This window comes from Xiphophorus maculatus, chromosome 22 (assembly GCF_002775205.1).
Source record: "Xiphophorus maculatus strain JP 163 A chromosome 22, X_maculatus-5.0-male, whole genome shotgun sequence".
Classification (NCBI taxonomy): domain Eukaryota; kingdom Metazoa; phylum Chordata; class Actinopteri; order Cyprinodontiformes; family Poeciliidae; genus Xiphophorus; species Xiphophorus maculatus.
In genome coordinates, this window is record NC_036464.1 from 22,733,266 (window position 1) to 22,757,717 (window position 24,452).

The 24,452-nt window shown below is 37.7% G+C and overlaps 1 protein-coding gene across 1 annotated transcript in view; it reads left to right on the forward strand.

The window, feature by feature from the left end:
- ppp3r1 (protein phosphatase 3 regulatory subunit B, alpha) overlaps positions 1 to 23,153 on the forward strand; it is a 51,039-nt gene extending 27,886 nt beyond the window's left edge. Inside the window, exons 3-6 of the mRNA XM_023327493.1 lie at positions 15,757 to 15,933; positions 17,141 to 17,200; positions 17,414 to 17,598; positions 20,630 to 23,153. Of these exons, the coding sequence (XP_023183261.1) occupies positions 15,757 to 15,933; positions 17,141 to 17,200; positions 17,414 to 17,598; positions 20,630 to 20,677 (470 nt within the window). The 3' untranslated portion in view covers positions 20,678 to 23,153. The remainder of the gene's footprint in view (positions 1 to 15,756; positions 15,934 to 17,140; positions 17,201 to 17,413; positions 17,599 to 20,629) is intronic.
- The last annotated feature ends 1,299 nt before the right edge of the window (positions 23,154 to 24,452 follow it).

A 24,452-nucleotide genomic window follows, 5' to 3' on the forward strand; every position in this document is an offset into this window, starting at 1 on the left:
ATGTATGAAAATACTTTTTTAAAATAAAATATATGATGTGTACCAACCGATTATCAAATTTACATTTTTTCACTTCCTTATTCTTCTTGACCACAAGTACATGCAATGTTAATCAAAATATGTTTCCTTGCAACAAGCTAATTTCTGCACTAACAATCACAGATTGTTTTTTTTTTGTTGTTTTTTTTCCCCAAAGAGAATCAAAATGTTAGCTGTGAGCAGCCAGGATGAGCTCAATGCATGTAGTGGATGTTTCCTTCTGATGTGTTTCACGACATGCTATTGTGAAACTTCAATTCTGTTTTGCATTACACGCTCTGAACAGTGTTATTTTTTTTTTTTGATGTAGTTTCAAGTGATCCCACAATTATATCATTTTCTGTCTTTCTTGGCGATGCTTCTGTCACTCGCCGACTGGTTACCCCGATCTCCCCAGCAGATTGGGGTAACCTGTCAGAATTGATGGGAAGGTGGATGAAGCTAAAGATGAGTTAATACAAGTCTTAAATTCATCTATCTAAAATTTAGGCCTTGAAATGTTGTAAAATCATTGAGAAATGTAGGTTGGCCTTAAATACATTAATGACATGTCTCAAAATTTGTTTTGGCAGGACTATTTAATCGTGTTTATTCAATGTATTCCTTTCTAGCGGGACTTTACTGCCAAGCGGATGTCTTGGTCACATGCAAACATCTTCATTGCAGTGCATGACTCACTGCTTACATACCCTTGCTAGCTAACTAGCAAGCCAGCATTATTGCGTCTATCTTGGGTAAAATGTATCGTCAATTGGTTGGTCAAACTTTGTATATGTCTTTTGAGATGTATAGGTCTTAAATTCCATCCATAATGGTCTTTAAAAAAGTCTTACATTTGAGTTGGTGAAACCTGCAGAAACCACAACCCTGAAAGAAAACCTGTTGGCAGCTGTAAAAGACTTGAAACTTTGGTAATGGTTCACCTTCAAACAGAACAGTGATACAAAAGACGCAACCTGAGCTACAGTGGAGATCAAGCTGGATCAGTGTGTAAGAAAGTGCCAGTCAAAGTCTAGTCATAAATCCCACATTGCTGTCTCAAAGTTTAACGAGTAATATGTTTAGTCTCTAGATGCTCTCTTAGCAACATCAGCACATAGTTCTACAGAGTGTGCTTCGGGGGCTAAAAGCAAATTCACACATTTACTTGACATATCTGAAAGCCATTCATTTTGTTTTCCTTCTGTTTCACATCAATTCTCTTTGTGTTGGTCCATCACGTCATATACAAATAAAATATGTTAGTTTGTGCTTCTAACATTGAAGAATGTTCAAATGTTGAAAAAATGGACACTTTTTCATAAGTTTTTGAGAGTGATATGTCTTGGTAAAGTGAGCAGGGCTGTGAAGAGGACAACACTCTAGCTTGTCCATACTTAGTAGGGGACAGGACCTTGGCCGGCCTGGCCTTCCAGGCATCCCTCCGGATTAGGGCGCCACAGAGAGGAGGGGGGGATTCAAATGAGGCATGACTGAACACTCAACCAATCAAGTCTCTGACCATTCTGCTTTGAAGTTTTATTTTTTATTATGTGTATCCTTCTCTCTCTCCATGACCTTTGCTGTAACTCCAGCAACTAGCCGTGCGCCATGACTTCTTGTTCTTAAATGTTCTGTATGAGCCTGGAAATAGTTACTCCAAGTTTAGCAAGTAAAATAAAAGCACCAAATTTTAACATCTTCCTATTTAGAGGGTGATTATGGATATCTTTGAGTTTCAAACAAGTAAATACTGCGGGTGTCTGTTACATATTTTTACATATTATTATGGATCGTTCTCTAATCTTTCATGTTTTTTAACATTCTTATGGAGATGGGCGAAATATAATATTTTATCACAATATTTTGTGGTACTATTGAGATAACATTAAGTGACAACTATACATTACTTCTTTTTAGGTAAGTGTGACTGCAAGGCACAGCAATTATAGCCCTATAAACACAAATAATAATCTTGAAAAATATACCTACTAGTCATGTGAAGAAGTGGTTTGTGTCACTAAGCTTCAGCAAGTAGCTGTATTTTCAAATTTATTGGTATTTACTGATGTTTTTAATGAACAAACGGTGGAGAAAATAGAAAAACTATCAATCATGATAATATGGACAGTTTTAACATCATTAATTAGAATTTGTGGCATCAAAATTTATCGTGATAAATGATAAGCAATACAATAACCCCTATATCCTTGTCTTTATTTTTGACCATCTTGGTTGCCTCACTAATCAACAGCTGTTCAACTTCTCAACTGCTCAGACAGGCGGGCCCTAACTGTGAGCTCCAACAAGTTGGAGAAATCCGTCCTTCTGCAGGTTACCGCTCTTAAAATGACTTTCACCAATAAATTCTCGCCGTCAGTCACTCCCTCCTCAGCTCCGTGTATTGACATCCACCAGATAAACGTGAATATTTTCTTTGCGCTTCACCTCGATTTGCCTGATTTATGTAAAAAGTGGGAGGAGGGAAGCTTTGAAGGCCTGCTTTTGGCGGCGCAGTACTTGTTCCCTTACTGACAGAATTTAATAGCCCACTAGTAATAACATGCATATTTTGGCATAAAAGACGCACCTCCACACATTTGCAGCACACACTTTGCTTAAAAGCATGCCCACTCACAAATGCACGGTGCTTTGACAGAAACGCAGCAGCGCGCTTCAGAACCGCTGCGGCCATCCAAAATAAAAATAAAACAGCGGGCAGCTTGTTGGAGTTCCTTGTTGCTAGGGGTTTCCCTGAGGGCGGGTGGGGGTGAGCCGCCGACTGAGCGGGGGGTGGAGAGTTGGGAGTTTTCTGGTGATGGAACTGCTATAAATACACGCCATCAATGTTGTGCCCTGCTGTGTCCTCAGTTCGGCCCATGCAAGTAAACTGTATGTTATCAGAGCAGTCGGCACAATCAGCCTAATGCACAAAGTGCCGGAGCTGTAGTATACAATCCAGGTTATACAGCCTGGTGTCATCGCTGGCCTGTGTGAGATAAGACTTAGTTAATGTGGCAGGGTGTGTGTTTGTGTGTGTGTTGCTTTATTTAGCCTCAGAAATGGCCTGATTCTGAAATCCAGGGTCTGCTCAGTTCAAGCCGACTTAACCCAGTCGTTTGGTTTGAATTTGAACTCTTCTTATTGAGTTGTACGATGGAGTATTAGGTCCTGGCTACAAGAATTGTTTGTTTTTATTATTTTTAATGACGAGAACATAGTCATGATAACAAAATAAAAACATATTTTTACTCAGCAGCATCTTGCAATTATGAGACAGCATTTGAGTAAGAAAAAAGCTTGGACAATTTTTTTGTTTTTGTGTTGGAGTTCTCATAAAATTACTACATTCTTCTAATATTACAACTTTATTCTGGGGACATTAATTTGGAGTATTTGTGCTATTTCTGCATTTTTGTCGTACTATTTTATTCTCGCATTACTACAATTGTATGTTTCTAATATAATGACTTTATTATTGTAACAAAAAAAAATTGTTAGATTTTCTCCTAGAGGTGACCGGAATTCAAAGTCCAAATAAATGGAAGCTGTAAAACACGTTTGTCGAATGTCGCGATATGTCGCGATGGCAGCATTGGACGTGCTGACATCACTTTGAATTATGGAAACGTAAGGAGTACATTGGTGAAAAAAATCCTGATTTTCCAAATATTAAATCTTCAAAAGACAAAAATTGGATTAATCAATAAAATAGATTTACTGCCCAGTCCTATGTCAGTTTAAAATCTTTCTAAATTGTTGAAATTGGAAGAGTTCAGTTTCAAACAAATCAGCTACTTAGTGTTAGTTAGCACTAAAATATGCACTAAAGTTTCTAATCTCCGGTTTGTGTAAAAGCCAGATATAAAGATTGTCACCCATATAGAGAGAAAGGGAGCGATTAGCAAGATTACCTTGGCTATTATTACAAAAACGACAAAGACCTAGAAATAAATGGCTAGAGGCGCTTTTTTTTGTCCAGTTATTGTAAAAAATAAATAAAAGAATTGTTGTAAAAACTAGTTATGAATTATATAATGTGATCTTAAAATTAAAAAATTCAAATTAATAAGGTATTTTATATAGATTTGTATAAAAACGAGTCGTTTTGTGTACGCAACATTAGAAGTTTAGATTCTGTCCTTGGATTCTGTCAATTGCTAACCTGGAGATAAAATGCTCTGTTTTAAAGGCCAAAGGGCATTCTCATATCCTTTGTCAACCTCTAATTCCTTTTAGATCAGAGTTGCAATCTGACATTTTTGAGTTTAGATGTCAAATAAAGCATCCAAACTCCAGTTTTTGCGAACTTCAACAAACAACATCAAGGTATATACACGATTTAGTCCAGATTTATTATTATAGATTCAGTTTTAGCTAAAATCTGACTTTCAAGCAAACATACACATAAGAAAACCCAACTAAATGGAGATTTTGGGTTGTAAAAAATAAAATAAAAATCTAGTCTCGAATTTAAACATGGTCAATTTTGACAAGTATGTTTATATTACATTCTGCCTTTGTGTCCTTCATTATAATTGCTACACCCTCGTTTTACTCAACCCAACCCCATTATGCTAATTGGCTCAGTGTCATGTGTCAAACCCATGTAATTACTGGGCTGTGCATGTAACCTTCTCATGTTTACCCACCGTCATGCCTCGTCTTGGCTGCCCGGAAAGCCACACAGAACAAGGCTGTTATTTTCAGTCACACTGAAGCTTCCATGTGGCTTCCTCTTTCCAACGCCCATCTCGATTCAGGCCGGCTGGCCGCTAATGGAGTCACATGTCTCCATCAATGTGCAGGGTGAACTGTTTAAGGGCTTAGCATGCTTAGGAGGACGCAATCATTAATGACACTTTTGGGAACAATTAGTTTTTTTTATACTCAGAGAGTGGAAACGGGTAGATTTTCTGGGTTCTGCATTGTAGCGGTTAGGCCTCAGATAGCTCGGCTGTTTCAGGGTTATCTTGCTGATTCGGGATGTAAATTATCAGCCAGACCTCCAGACGACTTGCAGGGGTCTTCGCCGTGTTACCGTCGCTTTTATAATAATTCAGTAAAAACGACTCATTCTCAGAGGCCGGTGCCACCTACATATGTATGTATGTACTGTATATATGTGTATATATATATATATATGTATGCGTGTGTTTTTATGCATTCCCCTTCTGAACAATTGTTTAAGTGTTCCTTTTCAGTGTGTGTCTGCATGTGGATGTGGGCTACCTTGGGGGCTAATGGGTTTCCGTTGCCTAGTAACACTGTTGTGGGTGCATACAGCATTTATGAAAGAGTATGTGTGTGTGTGCGCGCGCTCAGTGTTGGACTATATGAGATTATCATAATCATCTCACAGTTACATCGGGTGTCCCTCAGAGCTGCTCATTAGCATGGCGGTGTGAGGAGCCTCTGATGATGCAAACCGTTCCCATTTCTTCTCCTCGCACTAAATGAAATCACAGCTTCAAACGCATCATTCTAGCATGTTTTATAACAGATTAAGCTTTAAAGACACTTTATAATGAAGGATATCTTAACATACATGTCTTTTTATGTTTCTACACTTGACAGTTTGTACATGTTGAGGCATCGTAATACCATCATATGTGGCTGAAGTGTGAATTCTTACGCTGAGGTGAAAATCACATCCGTCTTTCTCCTCAGGTTTATGTAGGAGGTTTGCGATCAACGGTGGGGTCCATTTTGCGTCTCAAATCATTGAGCCTCTCGTTTCTCTGTAAAAACCAAGGAAATGAGGCTCAGCAGACCACGAATGCATACTACCGTATTAGTCACTTTCTTCTTAACCCCCTCCTGCTTTGTGATTTTTTTTTCTTTTTTTCTGTAGCAGGTGTTGCAACAAAAAAAAAAATCCCAGAACATCTCCTACCTTTCTTGGCTCTCACATCTATTTGTCACCTTTTCATCAGACTTTTCTGCAGGAACACAGCTGTCTATAAAATTCAGACTGCATTTTTTTGTTGTTGTTACTAGAACTTATTTGAAGCTTTAACTTTTGTTCTGTAGGATTTTCTCTGCATTCAGCAGGAGTGCCGCCTTACTTCTAACCCTGACAATAGAAAGACTTTGAGCTTACGTTGATCACACAGTAGGAAGAACTTGCATAAGTGCATCATGTGGTTATAGTCGAATCAGACATGCTCATGTTTTCCTCTCTTAACCATCAGCTATGACGCAGTTCTGCTATATTTGCCACTTTCTTTTTCCTCTTATAGTATATTGTTGAATTGATAACTGTAAAATATGAACTAATATTGTACATGTAAGGCCATTTTAACACTGCTTTTCTCCAATAGGGATTTTGCTTATGTAAGACCTAAATATTTGAAATGCAAATACAAAACTGCTTATTGAGACCCAGTGAGGCAAAAAAATTAATTATGTAAAAAAATAAAATGAAAGCATATAATGGCAATCATCCTCAGACTGACTGAGTTTTAGTTCTGTAGTTCTCTTTGCACACTTGTATTCAGTTACTTAAGCTCATGACAGTGTTGTGGTCTAATTGGCTTCCTGTTGAAGATGTTGGTGACCAGATTGTAAATTATTCTCCGTGCCATTTTTTTTCCTTTTAATCAGAGAGGTTTCATAGCAAAAGAAATAAAGAGCATTTTCTTTTGAAAAATGCAGCTTGGGTAGACAAAATACTGAAAAGTGCTATTTGACATGCTATTGGCTGCTGAATCCAGGGGCGCCATTTATTTTTCTTTGAGCTGATTGGCTGTACCCAAAAGAGCAGTGATAAGGAAGGCAATAGATGTTATCTTTTGTGGCAGTGCTGTGACGATTTCCTCTGGGCATATTGAAGCCATTTAAGCTATTTGGTGTTTATTAAAATAAGCAGTTTCAAGCGTTCTTAAAGGGCGTCTCATGTATTAGCAAATTCTGGCTATTTGCAGGCAGTTGTGGTTTCTAACCTTGATCAATCTGGTTTCAGGTCAGTTTGATTGTGAAAAAGCTAAAGAGTGAGCTTGGCTCTAGTTTTTCTGGGTGTTAGTAGTAAAGAGTTTTTGTTCTCATTAGGTATTGAAGACTCTAACAGCACTGCAGAGGGAGAAAAACTTGGTTTTGTAGTATCTGAATGAAACAACATGTCTGTCAATAATCCTAATAAATCACCTGTATTCTTCACGACTTTGACACGAAATCATAAACGCAGGATTTCTCTATTATCACGACTTCCAATCGCTGTTGCTGTTTTCAGTCTAATGAGGCTCAGAGCCTTTGAGCTGCTCCACCTGTGGTTTGCCAGACTCCAGATCTTCTGTTTGACTCTTTAGTGCCTCATGTCTACGTCAGTTTTAGCATGATTATTGTTACACAGTAAATATTTCTTAAGTCCACTGGTAAAGCCAGCCTTTTCAAAAACAAAAAAAGGCCCCATTTGCCAAGTTTTTCATGATGTTTTAATATTGTGCTAAGCTAACTCAGTTTAGCACAAAGCATCTTCATATTGTCCTACATTCATGGCCCCACCAGATCGTGATCAGATTTTCCTCTCATCTTTGGTCTTCCTCTATCACATTCATGTAATCAAAAATCAATAACATGACAGGTGAAATGTGTAGTAACAGAATATGAATCAAGCACAGACAGACATAAGGCTGAAACGATTAATTGTGATTAATGAATTATTGAAATGATTGTCAGCTAATTTAGTGACTAAGAGGTTAAATACAAAGATCTGAAGAATGTGTAATTTTTTTATTTGATTGACTGATTAATCGCCGAGAATAATCGATTACTAAAATAATCGTCACAGTCGGATCTTACCGCCACATTTTTGCAGTGGTCAATCGAGGGATATTTTCAGTCCTACTGACACCAAAACAAGAAACCAGCGTCCCTTCCTGAAAACTTATTGGTGTTGTAAAATGCACCATATCCAGTGCCGTAATGATGGGTTCTTCTTGGCTGAGCTGGCTACCATGTGGTTCTCTGATGCTGGCAGACATGAGACTTGTTGGATTGAGACAGCGAAGGGGAGTCGGGCTGTGAGAAGGCAGTCGTCTTTGCTGCCATGAATAATACATGTACCTACACTCTTGGCAGCTTCTGACATCAATAAGGGATCTGGCCGCTGTGCTCAGATGTTCTCCGCTCAATAGCTGTATCAAAATTTGCATCAGACATGTCGTAGCTCTTCTTTTTTCTTCTTCTTTTCTTTCTCATAGTGTGCTTCAGTACATCTCTGAGCTGATGGTGTTGCACTAAAAGAAAGCGGTTAGATTTAAAAGACCTACTTGGTTGGTTTATTTGATTTACATATTTATTTATTGTACCAACTAACCTAGTTTTAGTTGCTGTTGATTCATTAACTTTAAAAACAAAATAGTGGTAGTCTTTAGTAATATGTAGCCAAATCACTGTCGTTATTTTAAGGGATGGGTCACAGTTTTTATCTTTTCAGAAACATGTTTAATTGTTCATTGAAGCCAAGTATTGTAGTCATTTGCTCATCTAAATAGCATTTCACATATTTGTCAGAACATGTGAACAGTCATGTTAACAAGACTTTAAGAAGAAAAAAAAAGATTTCAACACTTAGGTCGGAGTTGCTGAATTTACGTGTCCCTTGTTGAAAAATCACAGTATTTTCTGTTATCTTGGAGCCCTAGTTTTAATATAATGAGATATTTCTTTCTTTCTTTTTTTTTTTGCCAAAAGACATCTCATCTCTATTAAGCAGTAATGTTCAAGAGTTAACACATGTAAACAGTGTTACACAGAAGTAGCTTCTTTCTGATTCCTGTTACAAATTGTTTTATATTCCAATTTGTACCCAAAGGTTAGTTCAAGTCCATCGGTATTCTTTTGGCTCTGTTTTGTATAATTCTTCACACAATCCAAAAACAAGCATCTTTGGCGAGTTATGAATTGCTTAAAGGTGTGACGATGCAAATGTGAATTGAGTTTGGCTTACAGAATTGATGAATATCACTGATGTATGAAAACTGACTTCTGTTCATAGATTATGCAAAGACCTTCTCTCTTTCTAGATGGAAAATGTAGATTGTTGTTTTCACCTCTTCCTATTGGTTTGGCTCAGAGTAATTACATTTTCGCAGGCTGAACTCGTAGAATTGGGTTCGTCATAAGTCTTCTCTGCATTGGCGATAGGTGATGCAAATTATTCAGAAATTCCTGCATTGTTCTCACACTACGGTTACAAAAGATACTAGTGTACAACATAGAAAAGAACATTTCAATTAACATTCAAATAAAAAGAAAAAGTTCTGGAAAAACTCAAATTCTCAGAAGAACTCTTATCAGCCGAATTCTGCTTTATGTTAAGTCAGCCATACTTTTGGAAAGCTTTGGTTTAATTCTTATTAATTGAAGATTCACATTAAAATAGCAAAAATAATAAAGTAGCTATGCTGTATTCAGGGCTGAAAACAATCGGATTAATCGTGATTAATTGACATCAGCTAACTTGGTAATCAAATAATTAACGAGACCATAGAGACTAACAAAGTAAATTTGCAGAAGGCACAGTCGGAGCAGTAATTAAGCAAAAACAGTAAAGGTAAATACTAGGGATGCAGCGATACTATAATCTCACGATACGATATACATCACAATATTTGGCAATCGATACGATTCTATGCACTTTTACAATATTCTGAAAGTTTTTAGAAGGACAGAGTGATTTTAGTGACATTTTGTGTTTCATAGACTTGGATTTAATTGACTGAAAACTGATTAAAAGCACCAACCACACAATACCTGACTCTGATTGGACAGAGACTAAGAGTCTACAGCTGGACAAAATGAATCAAAGATGCAGTGAGAAAATTAGTTTCGGTCATTTAATTCATGTGGTTTTGACATAAAACATAGTTTCAACAGTGATCCAGGAGCTGTGTGGGGAGATTACCAGCCTCTGTAGACTCTTAATATGCAAATGATTGCACTTTTGTTTTTCTGTTGGACATACTGTGGCTGCATTTTGGAATAAAAAAAAGTCTTTTAGACTATAGGGAAAAGGCTTTTCTATACCTTGGCTCCCTGAGTTAGCTGTGGCTGTAAGCTGTTTACTACTAGCTGCTGGGTGAGTGGCTCTGCCTCACCCCGTAGTGATCGACTCCTTGCAACTGCACAGCACCGCCATTCCCCTGCTTGGATCTCTGAGTAGCTGCTTCTCAGACTGCCAGGACCTCATCGTACTCTCAGTCTCTGATACTCTTTGTCAGTTACTAATATGAATGATCGATCCGCCATTGTCATCGTGGTAATCCTCACTGCACCCAGACTGCGGCTGCAGGTTTCCCCTCTCCGTCTTCCAGCTCAAAACAGAGCGCCACTGCATGCTGCGTGTTCATCCTTTATATACAGAACAGAAACCACTAAGCTACAAACAAATTACAAAGTAGATGTCACTAGTTGCTCCAATATCCAAACTTTGCATTAATTTTGCAATCTCACAGCTTTTGCCGCTGCTCCGTTTCGCTTCTCTTTCACGGTTACTTGTGCAACTTTACTAACCCTAACCCTAACCCTACCCTGACATTCGGAAAAATATGGTTTGCTTATTTTAGCATAACTCTGGTTTTACTTGGCCTATTAACGCAATTTAAAAACTGGTGTGTAGTTTATAATGTGCACTTTAAACACAAGTTGAAAGTGAGACTGGGGGAGGCAGAGTCTTGCTGCTACGCTGTCACAAACCAGACATGTTAAAAAGACGGTATAAGCCTATGGACCCCTATGGTTTATTGATACTTGCGGATGAAAAATCGATACTTTCCGAGGGTGGAAAAAATCAATAAATATTGTAGAATCGATATAATTATACAGCCCTAGTAAATACATACTCTTTTCATTTAAAAGAATAAAAACAACCTTTGTCATCTATGAACCCAGAACTCAAGTGGCATAATTTTAGCTTTCCCTGGTACAAAATCTGTAAATAAAACCTGCTTTTAAGCACCTTTTGCTATCCAATTCTTAATCAGTTAATCCCAAAAAATAATCCGATTATTATTACACTGTATTAAGTCAAGCAGAAAGGGCCGGGCAAAATTGCATTTTAGGCAATAACCGGTTTATTTTCTTATTTTAAAAAAAGGAGTTTAATTTTATTTTGTGTTCATGCATTTCTAAATGATTAATTGAATAATCTGAAGAGTGTGTCAGTTTTATTTATCTGATGAATCGCCAAAATAATAGCAAAATCTCAGATAATCGATAGCTGCAGCTCTAGTCACGTTATCTACGCTATATGTTATATATAAAGTGAGTTTGACTGAAGTTTTACTCCCTAGACTTATGGTATGTATTTGGTAAGAAGTGCTTTTCAGCTTAAATGTCCATGACTTGAAAAACTTATGGACTCTCACACCTCGGGTCGGAAAAGGACACATTTGGCTGTGCAGCAGGCTCTCCTAAACATGGCTTTGATTTACAATACTAAATCTGTATCTGTAACATTGATACTCCATGTACGGGCTCAGCTGTTGTGAGCTAAGCTGGTGTCATCTGCTGTTAACAGGAAACGGGAGGCTGCTGATAAGAAAGTGTTTTGTGTCAAAGAAGAGCCGCTTGCTCAGCTCCGATAACCGGGCCTAGTGGACAGAGCCAGCCCCGGGGGAAGAGTAGCCCGTTTTAAAAGCATGTGCTTGTTTGTGGATTCATGCCCTCTAATGAATTAAAATAATTTGGTGACCTCTCCCTATTAATAGTTATGTTTTATATGTGCAAATTTAATGGAAATTAGATGCAGAGCGAAGCATAGTAATTGCTACCAAATGCACAAAGGAAATATTTGAAACGAGCTAAAATAGCTGTTGTGTAACCAACTGAATTCATCAGGTTTTTACAGCTGAAATTTCCCATAGTTTGATTGTAAATGTTGAGAATGTTTTCTTTGAGCTCCTCTTCTTAATAGATCTTGTTTTTGTTGAAATAATAACCCTTTCTCTTTAATAGTTCTTATTTTAGGTCTGTTCCTTTAAGGATTTACATTGTTGGACCAGTGACCCCACCTTATCTCTTCTCTTCCAGTTTAGTGAACTCAATGCACCTTAGTGATATTTATCATACTCTTGAGCCATTTTTTTTTTTTTTTTGTTATCTTCTTTATTCATTTCATTCAATACAAATAAAAAAAAATTTTAATACAAAGAAAAAAAATAAAATAATTTAAAAAAATGAAATGAAAGGTAGCAGAAAGAAGAAAATAATCTTATAATATCTGCCCCTTTTTCTCAACTATGGATCAAAACAACAAAAAACAAACAAACAAAAAAAAAAAAACTAAAATTTTTTTGATTTGTCTTATGTGACAAAAAAAGAAAACGAAGGAAGAACAAAGAAACAAGGTCAATCATCAATCTCAACTGAACAATACTATACTTTGACTTTATACTATTTCATACTTCTTCAAAAAAACAATCTTTAACATTCTTTTAAACATGTGTAATGATTTAGCATTTTTAACATCGTTTTGCAGGTCGTTCCACAGTTTGACTCCTTGTATCGAAGTACATCGTTCTTTCAAACAAGTTCTGAATTTAGGTTTCTTAAAAATCTGTGTCCCCTTAAGGTTATAACCACTCTCTCTCTTTTCAAAATTTTTTTGGATGTTTAAGGGTAATGTTTTTAGGTGTGCCTTATACATAACCAACAAAATATTATAATCAACTAAATCATTGAATTTCAAAAACCTCAAATTACAAAATAATGTATTTGTTGGATATTTACCATGTTTTCGAGCAATAACTCTTATTGCCCTTTTTTGCAAAACAAAAACAGATTTTATACTAGTATAACATGCCTTTCCCCATACCTCAACACAATAAACCAAGTGTGGAACAATTAGTGTATTATACAACATAAATAGTGCATGATCATTCAGAAAATCCCGTACTTTATAAAGCACTGCAATTGATTTTGCTAATTTTGTTCTTAAATAATTCAAATGGGATTTCCATGATAATTTCTCGTCAATTATTACACCCAAAAATTTCACCTCACTAACTCTACAAATCTCTACACCATCAACTTTAAATGGAGTATTTACAATTCTTTGTCTCCTTGTAAATAACATATAATTTGTTTTGTCCAAATTTAAAGATAATTTATTTAGTTTGAACCATTTATGTATTTGCATAAATTCTATTTTCATTTCTTTTAACATCCCTTTTATATCATTGCCCTGACAAAAAAAAGTGGTATCATCCGCAAATAGAATACATTTGAAAAACCCTGATACATTTACCAAATCATTTACATATAAAATGAACAACTTTGGTCCAAGTACTGAGCCCTGTGGAACTCCACATGTAATTTCACAAAATTCGGATCTAGTATCATGTACTTGTACAAACTGTTTTCTATTCTCCAGGTAGCTCGAAATCCACTGTAATGCCGGCCCTCTAATCCCGTATTTAATAAGTTTTTATTTAGTTTGTATTTGGCAATACATTTAATAAAATGTATTGCCAAATAATCTAACACTTTATTATTATTAGGGGAAAAGGAAATGTGAGGTCATTCCAGGCCACTGAACAGTCTCTCGGCCGTAAAAATAAAAAAAATATTGTCCTGAAAGCATTTTACTGGGCATGGTGACAACTTGCGTGGTCCAGGTTTAGGAGTTTTCTTAGGGTCATGCTCGTTGAGTTTAGTGAACATAACTGCTGGACAAGCACAGGATTAAAAATAAAGATTTTCAAATAAAATCCAGATTGCTGCAGAATTGTACAATTAAGAAATATTGAATTACAACCTAATAAAAATAAAGAAAGATATTGGTGGCATGAATTTAACGTTTGATTGATTTAAAATGGATGGTGCCATGCCCACTGTGTTTTTATGCGACTGTTACTGGTGTATTAAAATAAACAAACAAAGCTTAGCCTGGTGGGGTGACGAGCAAAGCCTGTTGGCCCACCAGACTTATGATACTCTGGGGGAAACCCTAATGCATCTCGCCAGTTGGTTAAATGTCTGCTGCCCTTAATGCCCTGGCCTGATCAATTCTAGTGAATCGTGGTAAGTAGGACTTGAGGGGGGAAATGGGTTGGTATCCAAAAGGAATGTACTTGTAAATGGAGAATGTGGAAAAAGTTCATCTAATTGTTTACGTACTTACTTTTGATGTTGAACAGTTGATGTTGAAAAGTTTAGTCTGAATCAGTTGAAGATCATCAACTGATTCAGACTAAATTAAGTGACCCATCGGTATGAAAACAGCCTCAGCTGTCAACCAAAAGTTTGATAGCCAGGCTATACAGAACCCAGCATCTTCTCAGAATAACTATAATTCTGTTTTTTTTTCCTTGCTTAGATTTTTCTTTCTTCAATGTATTCTCTCATGTTAGATGGACGATATGCTAAAGTTGATTTGTATTGTTGGATTCCCACTAAAACTCTGACTGTTGCAAATTGTCACAACCCTAAAGCAAAGCCTTTTTTTCTTCTTCTTCTTCTTCTGCTAACATTCACACAACAGTGCTCTGCTAACATCGTGTACCTGAAGGCAAATTGAGGAAAACGGTTCACATCAACAAAAAACGAGACCCAAAAAAATGTGTAGACTGGGTGGCGGTTTTAAAAAATTTCCACCCGAGGCTGAGTTTATTGCAATTTCGGCCATCCTAAGTCTCTCCCTCTCAATCTGTCTTTTTCACCCTCTCTCATTCCCTTCTCCTTCCTCCAACACATGCAGATTAGTCATCGAGCTGGTGTAGCTGGAGTGCTGAAACGCAGGACACCACGCACACCCGCCGTCCTGCTTCCCTTGCCTTGCATCATGTCAGAAAACAGCAGAGTCATGCAATTACAGCCTCTCCCGTTTGGTTCAAATCACATCTAAACGGCTATCAGCTTTGAACAATTCTCATTGTTATAAAATGGACGTCACTAAATGGATGAAATCATCTCGGGGAAAACCCCCATCATGACCTCTTGGAACTTTTGGCTTCATTCAGATTAGCCACACCTATCTTTTTGAAGATCTATGCCATTAGGAACCCACCTTACAGCACATAAAGTAATAGTTTGTGGTTGGCTAGTGTGATCATGTGACCATGTGAATGAGCTTATACAGTAATTAACAACAGACTGCATTATTGCTCCTGGATTACTCCTAGCTTATTTCTCAGCATAGCGGCCTGAGAGGCGAGGCGTTTCCCTCATGGCTGGAGAAAAAAACACCCAAACGGCGTCTAATAAAAATGAACCAACAACAAAGGCTGTAAGTTTGCAGAAATCAGGTACAATTTCATAATCCTTCTTCTTGATTCTATTTTTTTTCCTTTTAAGTTCTCTTGATTTTGGTTGAGAGAAGGACTTCTCATTTTTTGGCTTTCTTAATGTTTGTCTAGCAAGTCAATGGTTTTCAATAGTTGCTAGGAGCACAACGAGCTGCTGTGGTGTGTGCGGTTCTGTGGCTTGAGGCTGTCTATGTCGGGTCGTTATTGACCCGTTTGTAAAACTTGTAAGATTCATGACATGCAGGTTTTGTCAAGGGTGTCATTTGCATAAAAATATAGTTTGGTTTGTGCGTGAAATGTTTTCAGATCGGTGCTTACAGGCCAGTTTTTTGTTCCTTGTGTTCAGGCTGTGAACACAATGTCAATCCAACACTTGCACACATTGTGGCTCATAGCCGCTGTGATAATCTAGAACTTTGGTCAGATGCCCACAAGGACAATGTCTCATCCAGATTCTTTGTCCGTCTCTTTTCTTTTTCTCCATGTTCAGTCGATGCTGATGAGATTAAGAGGCTAGGGAAGAGATTTAAGAAACTCGACCTAGATAACTCGGGCTCGCTCAGCGTGGAGGAATTCATGTCTCTGCCGGAGCTGCAACAGAACCCGCTGGTGCAGAGGGTTATCGACATATTTGACACGGACGGGAACGGAGAGGTGGACTTTAAAGGTAAGCCACAGACCCGGCCGGAGGGTTGATGCCCGGTTCTCAGCTCTAATGTTGGTCTGATCTTCATATACGAAGAAGCTAACGAGATGATTTTTAGTTTTATCTATCATAAGACATGGTTTTCTGGGGCTGAAAGAGTTGCTTTTGCTTCAAATAGAAAAGTTTGCCTAACATGTTTTTGTGGCTAGAGGATCCTAGAATACAAACTGCACATCTTAAGAGTCTCAGGTGTTCGTATGAATGCTAAATGAAGGCTGAAACTAGAAAGGAGTCTGGAAAAACTCCACATGTTGAAAGGACAACAGAGTTTTTGCCAAACTTTGGGTTTGTTTTTTAAATTTTAAACGCAACTACATTTGTTAGCTGTATTTCTTTTGGTGCCATTTTTTTTTTCTTAAGATTTAGGGCAGAATTGTCATGCATATAATTTTCTACAGGAAAAAAACTATTAGCATTCTCTCTGTTTATATAAGGAAGAATTACTTTCAGTAAAAGATAAGCTACAGAATAACGTAAATAAAGAGTAGTAGATCATTAGTAGCTTGAAGGTTTTTTTTGTTTTGTTTTTTTATGGAAAGTATTTTCTTTTGATGTGCTTGATTGGTGTATTTCAAAATTGTTACCCCACACTGCTAGACCTCCACAATCCACAAATTACCACATTTAAACAGTCTGTCAGTGTACCAACTGCATTGGTATGACTAAAACGGGGTTTCATCTCTGCTTCACCCTGACAGGTGTGTGGAAAAACCCTTTGTACAGCACAAATCATGGCTGTAGCACCCTAATGGATGTTAAAATGTACATTAATCAGTGGGGCATGACCCAGTTTTTGAAGCTGCAGAATATCTTTGTTTTTAACTGGAAACATGTGGGCTAAATTATCAATAAGTCATATCAAAACACAGCTATGGGAATTTTATTCCGTTAGTAAATGATTCCCATTAATTTTCTCTGTTAAACTTTTGACATTTGGTCCCATTTAGGTGAAAAAGTTACTGACCTTTAAGTTAGTCTTTAAAATTTGGAAATCAAAAATGTGGGCAATTCGTAAAAAAGTAAAACTGCCTTATTTGGGCCATATTTGTGTGAAATTATTCCCAGATGTGAGTTTTGTTTGAGCTTTGAATTTCGTAGAGAAATGATCAAAGATGTCAATGATGTTCTGGTCTGACTTTACGTACTTCTTTTTTTTTTTTTATCTTAGAGTTTATTGAAGGAGTCTCACAGTTCAGCGTCAAGGGAGACAAAGAACAGAAACTCCGATGTAAGTAAATCTGGTCAATTCAGGCCATCTTATCACAAAGTCATGTGTTTGTTTTGTACTCAAAAGGAGAGTTTTTATCTGTTTAGCTTAGCCTTTCTAATCAGGACTTTTTACTCTACCATCAAAGACGCATTTCTAAACAATAAGTAAAATGTTGTACACGACTAACTTGCGCTTTCCCTTTTTCTTTTCACGCCACGTTCCGAACCTCAGTCGCTTTCAGGATTTACGACATGGACAAGGACGGCTACATCTCCAACGGCGAGCTCTTCCAGGTGCTGAAGATGATGGTGGGCAACAACTTAAAGGACACGCAGCTCCAGCAGATCGTGGACAAGACCATTATAAACGCAGACAAGGACGGAGACGGCAGGATATCCTTCGAAGAGTTCTGTGCAGTAAGTCGAAGCTCTCCTGAGGGGTTTCTCAGAGGGGAGCGTTGATGTTTCTGCTGATCCTGCCGATTTGCGGAGGCGGCAATAGGTCAAAGGGGAAAGAAGTCTCTGGAAAGACAGCTGGGTTTTAGTTTTTTATTGTTGTTTTGCTGGGGCTCAACAGCTCTGGGTTTCAGTTTCAGCGAGCACTGCTTATGTCGGAGGAGCTGTGTGTAATGCTGCTGTGGTGAGACTGTAGAGATGCTGTTTAAAACCAGCGACTTCTTCTGTCATACTGATTTATAATCCGGCCCTGTTGTGGAAATTAAAAGTCTACTATCCGATTTCAGATCAAAGGGGCAAAGACAGCTGTTTGAACACGGTGGGTGTTCTCCTTTTTTGAAAAGCCACATCCACCGGCTCGTCTCTCGGCGGCCCCCAGAGGGAAGCGGTTTCGCTCCGAGCCAGGTTCTGAAATGAAAGGCTCCATATCTGGCTCTGACAGACACAGGGTCCGTATTTGACAGCTCGATCCCCAGAGCCTTGAACTAAAACGGCTCGCCGTCCTTTTCAGGGTGTATTTTCGGAACGGTGCAGGAGAAGTGCTGCAGCTCAAACATTTCACGCTTCAAAGAGTTTATCACCATTTGAGCAGTTCTGTTAGAGAATCTGTTTAAAAAATATAGATAAAGATTGAGTTTGAAGGGTGTTGGTAGTAAAACAAGGTTTGGAGTATTTGCAAACTGGATGTGGCAATGGTGGGCTTGTGTTGCTTTGCATTTAGGTGACTTTTTATATTTGGGCTTTTCTTACCCTCACTTATCAGTTTTTGATTTTTTGCGTTACTAACACACACACTATTAAAAAATAAAAGTAGAAATTCTCTTCTTCATTGTGGCCGTGTATATCCTTTAACATTTGGGTCGTAAATTATGCTAAAGCTTTAAAACCTGTTTTCAGTTCAGATCGCTAACAAACCAGCACAATAAATGTCTTGCTAATAAAGCTGGTGTTCAGACTAGAATAATCCAGTCCAAATTTTTCAATTGAATCCAGATCTGTCCAGCTACACCACTGTTGAATTGTAAGCTATTTTAAGAACTGTTGACTCATGATTTTCTAGTCAAATATTCATAATGTCCTTAAATTAATTTAATTTTAATTTAACCTAATAGAGCTGTGATTTACATTTTGATTTGTTCAAAGCTTTTAGTCTAATCTGATCTTTGTGTGTAGATTTGTACCGTTCCGTTCGCAAGGATCCTACTAACACCCAAAACGTTCATCGTCCGCTTGAAGCTGTTTGGTGCAAAGAATCAGCTGTTAACCTTGAAATAAGAATGTTACTGTTTACTAAAACCACTTCCTACTTTTTATCTATTCAATGTCTAAACAATAGAGCAACAATTATCCCTACTCTAGCTGTTAAAATGTTAGACGTACTACTGTATTTATATATATATACATATATATACATATATATATATATATATATATATATTTTTTTTTTTTTTTTTTACATGAACTTGAGCAAACATTTAAATTAAGCACTCAAATTCTCCAAAGCAATTAGATTTGTAGTGGTAAATGTCCTTAGTGCACCGACATCATTATTGCTTGTTGCTTCTTAGATTAACCCTGAAAGTACAGCAAACAGGTATCTTATTTAGTTGAGCTATTTATTTAGCCAGCTGCTTGATGGACATGGCACTTTCTAAACTGTCTTAAAAAAGTTGAGTAAAACTTAATAATTCTTGTTTTAGTTCTTAAAGTCCTCCATAGGTTCAGATCTTCCATACGAGATCTTAATTTGTGTCGTCTTTTGTTAGCACTTTTATTTATTCACTCCTTCTTGTGTCAAGTATTTTTAGCTCTTTCTTAAAGTTTGTTTAGAAAATTAAATTCAAAACAGCCTCTTTTGTCACAAAAAGGTCTGTGTAGCATAGTTTGACAAGGATTTCAGTGGTTTTGAAATCCCTGTCAAAACTTACGAGAAATGTGTGCAGCACCACCTCTTTTGGTTGGCATTTAGCACATCGCAACACCATCTACTGCTATCTGGCAATCTGTGGTGTTCAGTAACCCTCTGTAGCACTTATCTTTAAGATGCTTTTGCAGAAAATACCCACGGCTAAAGTCAAGAGAGCTCTGTTTTTGAGACATTTTGTGCTAAAGCTAGCCCAAAATGTTTATAAGCTCAATAAAGTTACACAGTCTTGATGTGAAATGATAGGATTTGCATGCTGAAGCTAAAAAGAAATCCCCAACTTAAGCTGATAAACATTTAACTTAAATTCCTATGGAAGAAATTAAAGTTGGATGGGAACGCTCCTAAACATTTTAGAAACTAACCGTGCAGCCTTTTTAAGAATGATGCCTGGTGCGCTTTTCAGGGTGTCCTCACATCCATAAAAAGTCTTAAATTTAGGTAAAATTAAGGCCTTAAAATCTCAAATTAAGTTTTTTAAAAGTAAGTTGTCCTTAAATATGTTAACTGCAGGTTCTTTACAACATTAAATTGTGTATATTCTATGTATTGCGGGACTTTTTGGTAAAAGTTTGAGTCACACAAATCTTCCGTGGCTCAAGATAGTTGAGGTGCTAACATGCCCTTGCTAGTTAGCTAGCTTTTTTGCGTTCATCATGGGTGAGTGCAAAGTTATTGTCAGATGGCTGGACGGTTTCTGTGGTCTTAAATTTCATTCTTAATGGTCTCAAAAAGTCTGACATTTTCTGTTGGTGAAACCTGCAGAAACCCTGCTTTCACTTTCACCCTCTTCTCTGGCATCGCATTAAAAGAAACTTTAAGTAGTAGGCAACATCTTTGTGACTTTGACCTCAAAACTTATTAAAACCTTCATACAGTGGTGCCCAACTCTCGCCTGTTTGTTTTATAAATGTGAGCACACTTCTCAGTTTGGTCAGTACCGTCTTCAAGCTGTTTGGATTTTAGGACTTATTCATGAGTAAAAACTCCCAACATAGAGATGTCTGTGTTCACATGTTTGTCGTCTCACCTCGGTTTTGTCTCTTCCTCCTTTCCTTCAAAACCCAGGTGGTCGGCGGCCTCGATATACACAAAAAGATGGTGGTGGACGTGTGAGCGCCCTCCGCTTGCTGAATCGCCCTCCTCGCCCTCAACACTCGCTTTTCTCCACCATCTCCGAAGATCTGCTCAAAGACGTCTGGCAAAACGCTCTCTGTGTAACTCAATGGAAGTATTCTCTCTCTTTATATCTATCTCTCTGTGAAGCCGCTTTTTCTTTTCTCTCTTTTTCTTTCTTCTTTTTTTTTTTGCTTTCAAAAAACCACGGGCCTCGTGAAGCCAACTTTGAAGTGTTATTGAACTGTAAGTCCGCAATAACCCGGTCGTAGCACTTTAAGAGACTGAAGGACATCCATTTGGTCATTTGCAAAGAGCATCTCTGGTTGTGGAAGAAAAAAGGAGGGAAAAGGGGGGTAGAGGAGGGGCGCAGTGGAGAGGCTGGTTGGCTTGTTCATATTTCATCCTTTTTTTTTTGGGTAATTGTTATTTTTGATATTTATTTTTGTTGTCTTTTATAAAGAAAAAATACAACTATATATCTGCATTTATTTTTCTTTTTTTTTTTCTTTTTTTTTTTGAGAGGACGTGTGTAGTGTATTTACACTTGCAGCAGTACAGCTAGAAAGTAGGGTATGAAGTGCCAACCAGAACATATCCAGAACCAGTTCGTTATTAACTATCATCACTGCATTCATTCACACGGAGGGGGGGAAAACCGGAGGGCGACGCTTCCAACTGCACGACTGCGAGGCATCGTAAATACACAACAAAATTTCATAACCTTTTTTTCTTTTTTTGGCTCCCGCGCTCAGTTTGAACCGACCATTTAAAAGCTTCCAATCTTAGCGACACTTCTCATCGTCTTTTTTTTTTTTTTTTTTCTAATAAGATGGCTAGTTTTATTTATACGTAAGAATGTGTTCATATTGTCGGACATCATCCCCGTTTCCTGTCATGAGATTCTAGCTAGGTTCAATTAATGCCAAGAAAATGTCTTTCCAGATAAAGAAAAAGGACAAAAAAAAAAAAAAAACAACTTAAACCGGTCATGGCTGCAAGCTGATAACATGGTTTACTGCGGAAGAAAGCATTGCTCATCCATAATGACAATCTTCAATGCAAAGAATAGTTAAGCACTCGCTATTGAACTGTAGTGGAATTCATGCTTTTTCTGTGCCGCTAGCAGACCATGCTGGATGACATTTTGGCAAAGAACTGAGAGAGAACAGTTATGAGATTTTTAGGCCGTCTGTGCGAGGATAAAGCAACTTAAGAGACTTACCTGCAGGCAGCAGTTGTCGTTTGTTGTTTTTCTTTCTTTTTCTTTATTTTTTTAAGGGAAAAAAAAAAAAACGATATGTGTATATTAGGTAAACAATGTGTGCTCATTTTATCGAACCGCAGAAAGAGGAAGAGGAGGGAAGGCTTTGCCTCTGAAATGTCTCAGTGCAGCACAGGACGGGTCAGTTTCCTTCAACGCAAAAACACTTAATCTTAACACGTTAGCATGATCGGTGTGCAATGGCGCTAGACTAGTTTTTAGGGTTTTCTGTTTTTATCTGGAGCGTGTACATTTCAAAAGTTGGCTTCCACTCCCACTTTTTATTATTATTATTACTACTATTTTCTCTCACAAACATGTTGTTTTTCTCTCCCCCAGTCCTTCTTTTTCCAAACCTGCTGATTCAAGCAGGGATAGGAAAAAAAACAAAATAAAAAAAACAACCAAAACCTTAAATTCAACCAAATTTTTATTTTATTTTTTTTTTATTTCCAAGGGAAAAAATGCTTCCTACTATTAACAGCATTGGGATCGATGTCCGTTTTGCTTTGGAGGCCAACTGCTAGTTTTAACAGGACTTCTCAGTCAGATCTGGAGTGCTCTATTGTTCCCCATCCCTGAGCTCTGCACGGCTTTGGGCCTCCCTGTGCTTGCATGACATGGAAGTATATTTTTTTTTTGTTGTGCATGTAGATCAATTTTTTGAAATAAAACTCTTGTTTACACATGGATGGTGATGTTAATATATTTAAGAATTTTACGGTATACAATATGGATGTTGCCAAACTTTGGTAAATGTACACATATTATGAGCGGTAATCCAAATGAACTGAACTACATGTAACTTTTTTGTATTTTACCCGGGTCAGCGAGATGCTTCGATTCCAGTAAAAGTTGCATATCTGATCCTGTCTCAAACTGCCACACACTGTACTCAGCGTAAAGGGGAAATTTGATTTAAATTTTTTTTTTTCTTTTGTATATAAGTATTTGTTAAATGCAGTTCTGGCTCTCTGTTCTCTGTATAGTTCAGACCGCGCTTTAGTTTGTAAGTGCTACTTTTTTCTCTGAGGGAATTGGGTTCTTTTTAGTTTGCGTGGGAATACCTGAAAAGATTTAAGTTTGAGAACCTTTTTTTTTTTTTCTTTTCCTTTTTCTGCATGCTGCATATTATGCTGTGGGACTGTTGGAAACTTGATACTGTATGAAAATGAAATAAAATTTAAATAAACTTTGAAATGTTGAAAGTAACATGTTTCCCTCCCCTCATTCTGACTTCTAAAGATGTGAACGATTTAGTTGAAATATTCTTGTTTTGTTTTTTTTTGCTGGCAAGTAAATCGTTTCTGGTGAGAGCTGGACTCTACCAAGGCTGCCCTCTCCCCAGGATCTGTTTGTAACTTTTACGGACAGTTTCAGGACAGGATCTCTGCTCTTTGCAGATGATCTTGTCCTATTGGCTTCATCAGGTCGTGATCTCCAGCTTCCACTGGAGCGGCTCGCGGCCAGATTGAGGATCAGTACCTCCAAATCTGGGGGCTACACTCTTGAGCCGGAGAACGGTAAAGCGCCTTCTTCAGATCAGGAAGACGGGGGCGGGGGGAAAGAGAGGTGTGATTAACTGTTTGGTGCAAGAGTCCACATTGATGCAAGAGCTGTACTGCTTTCTCATGTTAAAGAGAGAGCCGAGTCAAAAAGTTAAGCTCTTGATTTACTGCTTGATATACATCATCTGTGGTCATGGGCTTTGGGTCATGACCGAAAAGAACGAGATCACAGATACAAGCAGCTGAAATGAGTTTTTAATTTTAATATTTTTTTTTTTTTAAAGGTTGGATGACCTTACAACAAACAACTCCATTGTCCTTTAAAAAAGCAATTGAGTGGACAAAATGTATGTTAAATCTACTGTGAACTTGTGAGCTGACCATTGTCCAATACAGTAGTTAGCAAAAATTGTTTAGCAAGTTGCTGAGAAACTGCGTTATCACCAAGTTTCTCTCATTATTCTGTCAGGATGTCTCACCGCTCTCGGCAGAACTGGTAGGGTTTGTTTCAATCTATTGGTTCCTTGGCATTTCCACTGCTGTTGAGAATAGACCTCACGATTTCAGAAGCCTTGAGGTCAGAGCCATCTGTCCCAGGATCCTAACATTGTCCTGCTTCATCAGCCCCAGTCATTGTCCTGTTGGCCTCACATTGGCTCATTTAAATACGTCTTGCTATCGTGGCCGAATGGCTGTCATCGTCTTGCCAAAAGAGCCTTTCTTCCCAAAACATTTGGCTCATCCACGCACTCGGCTTAAAATTTCAGCAAACCTGTAAGGAGCAGAGACTTCTGTCTCGGTCGACAACCTTCATGTTGATAAACTTGCTTCATTGAAGACTGTAAGTAGTTTTCAGTTTCTAATAGGCCTGTCATTGGTGGCTCCTGAGAATAGCAACCATTGTTCTTTTGACAGTTTTGGTCTTATGGTGAAAACCTAGCATACAATTGAGTGTTACAACAGAACATTAATCCAAAACTGATTTAATAGACCTAAGCTAACA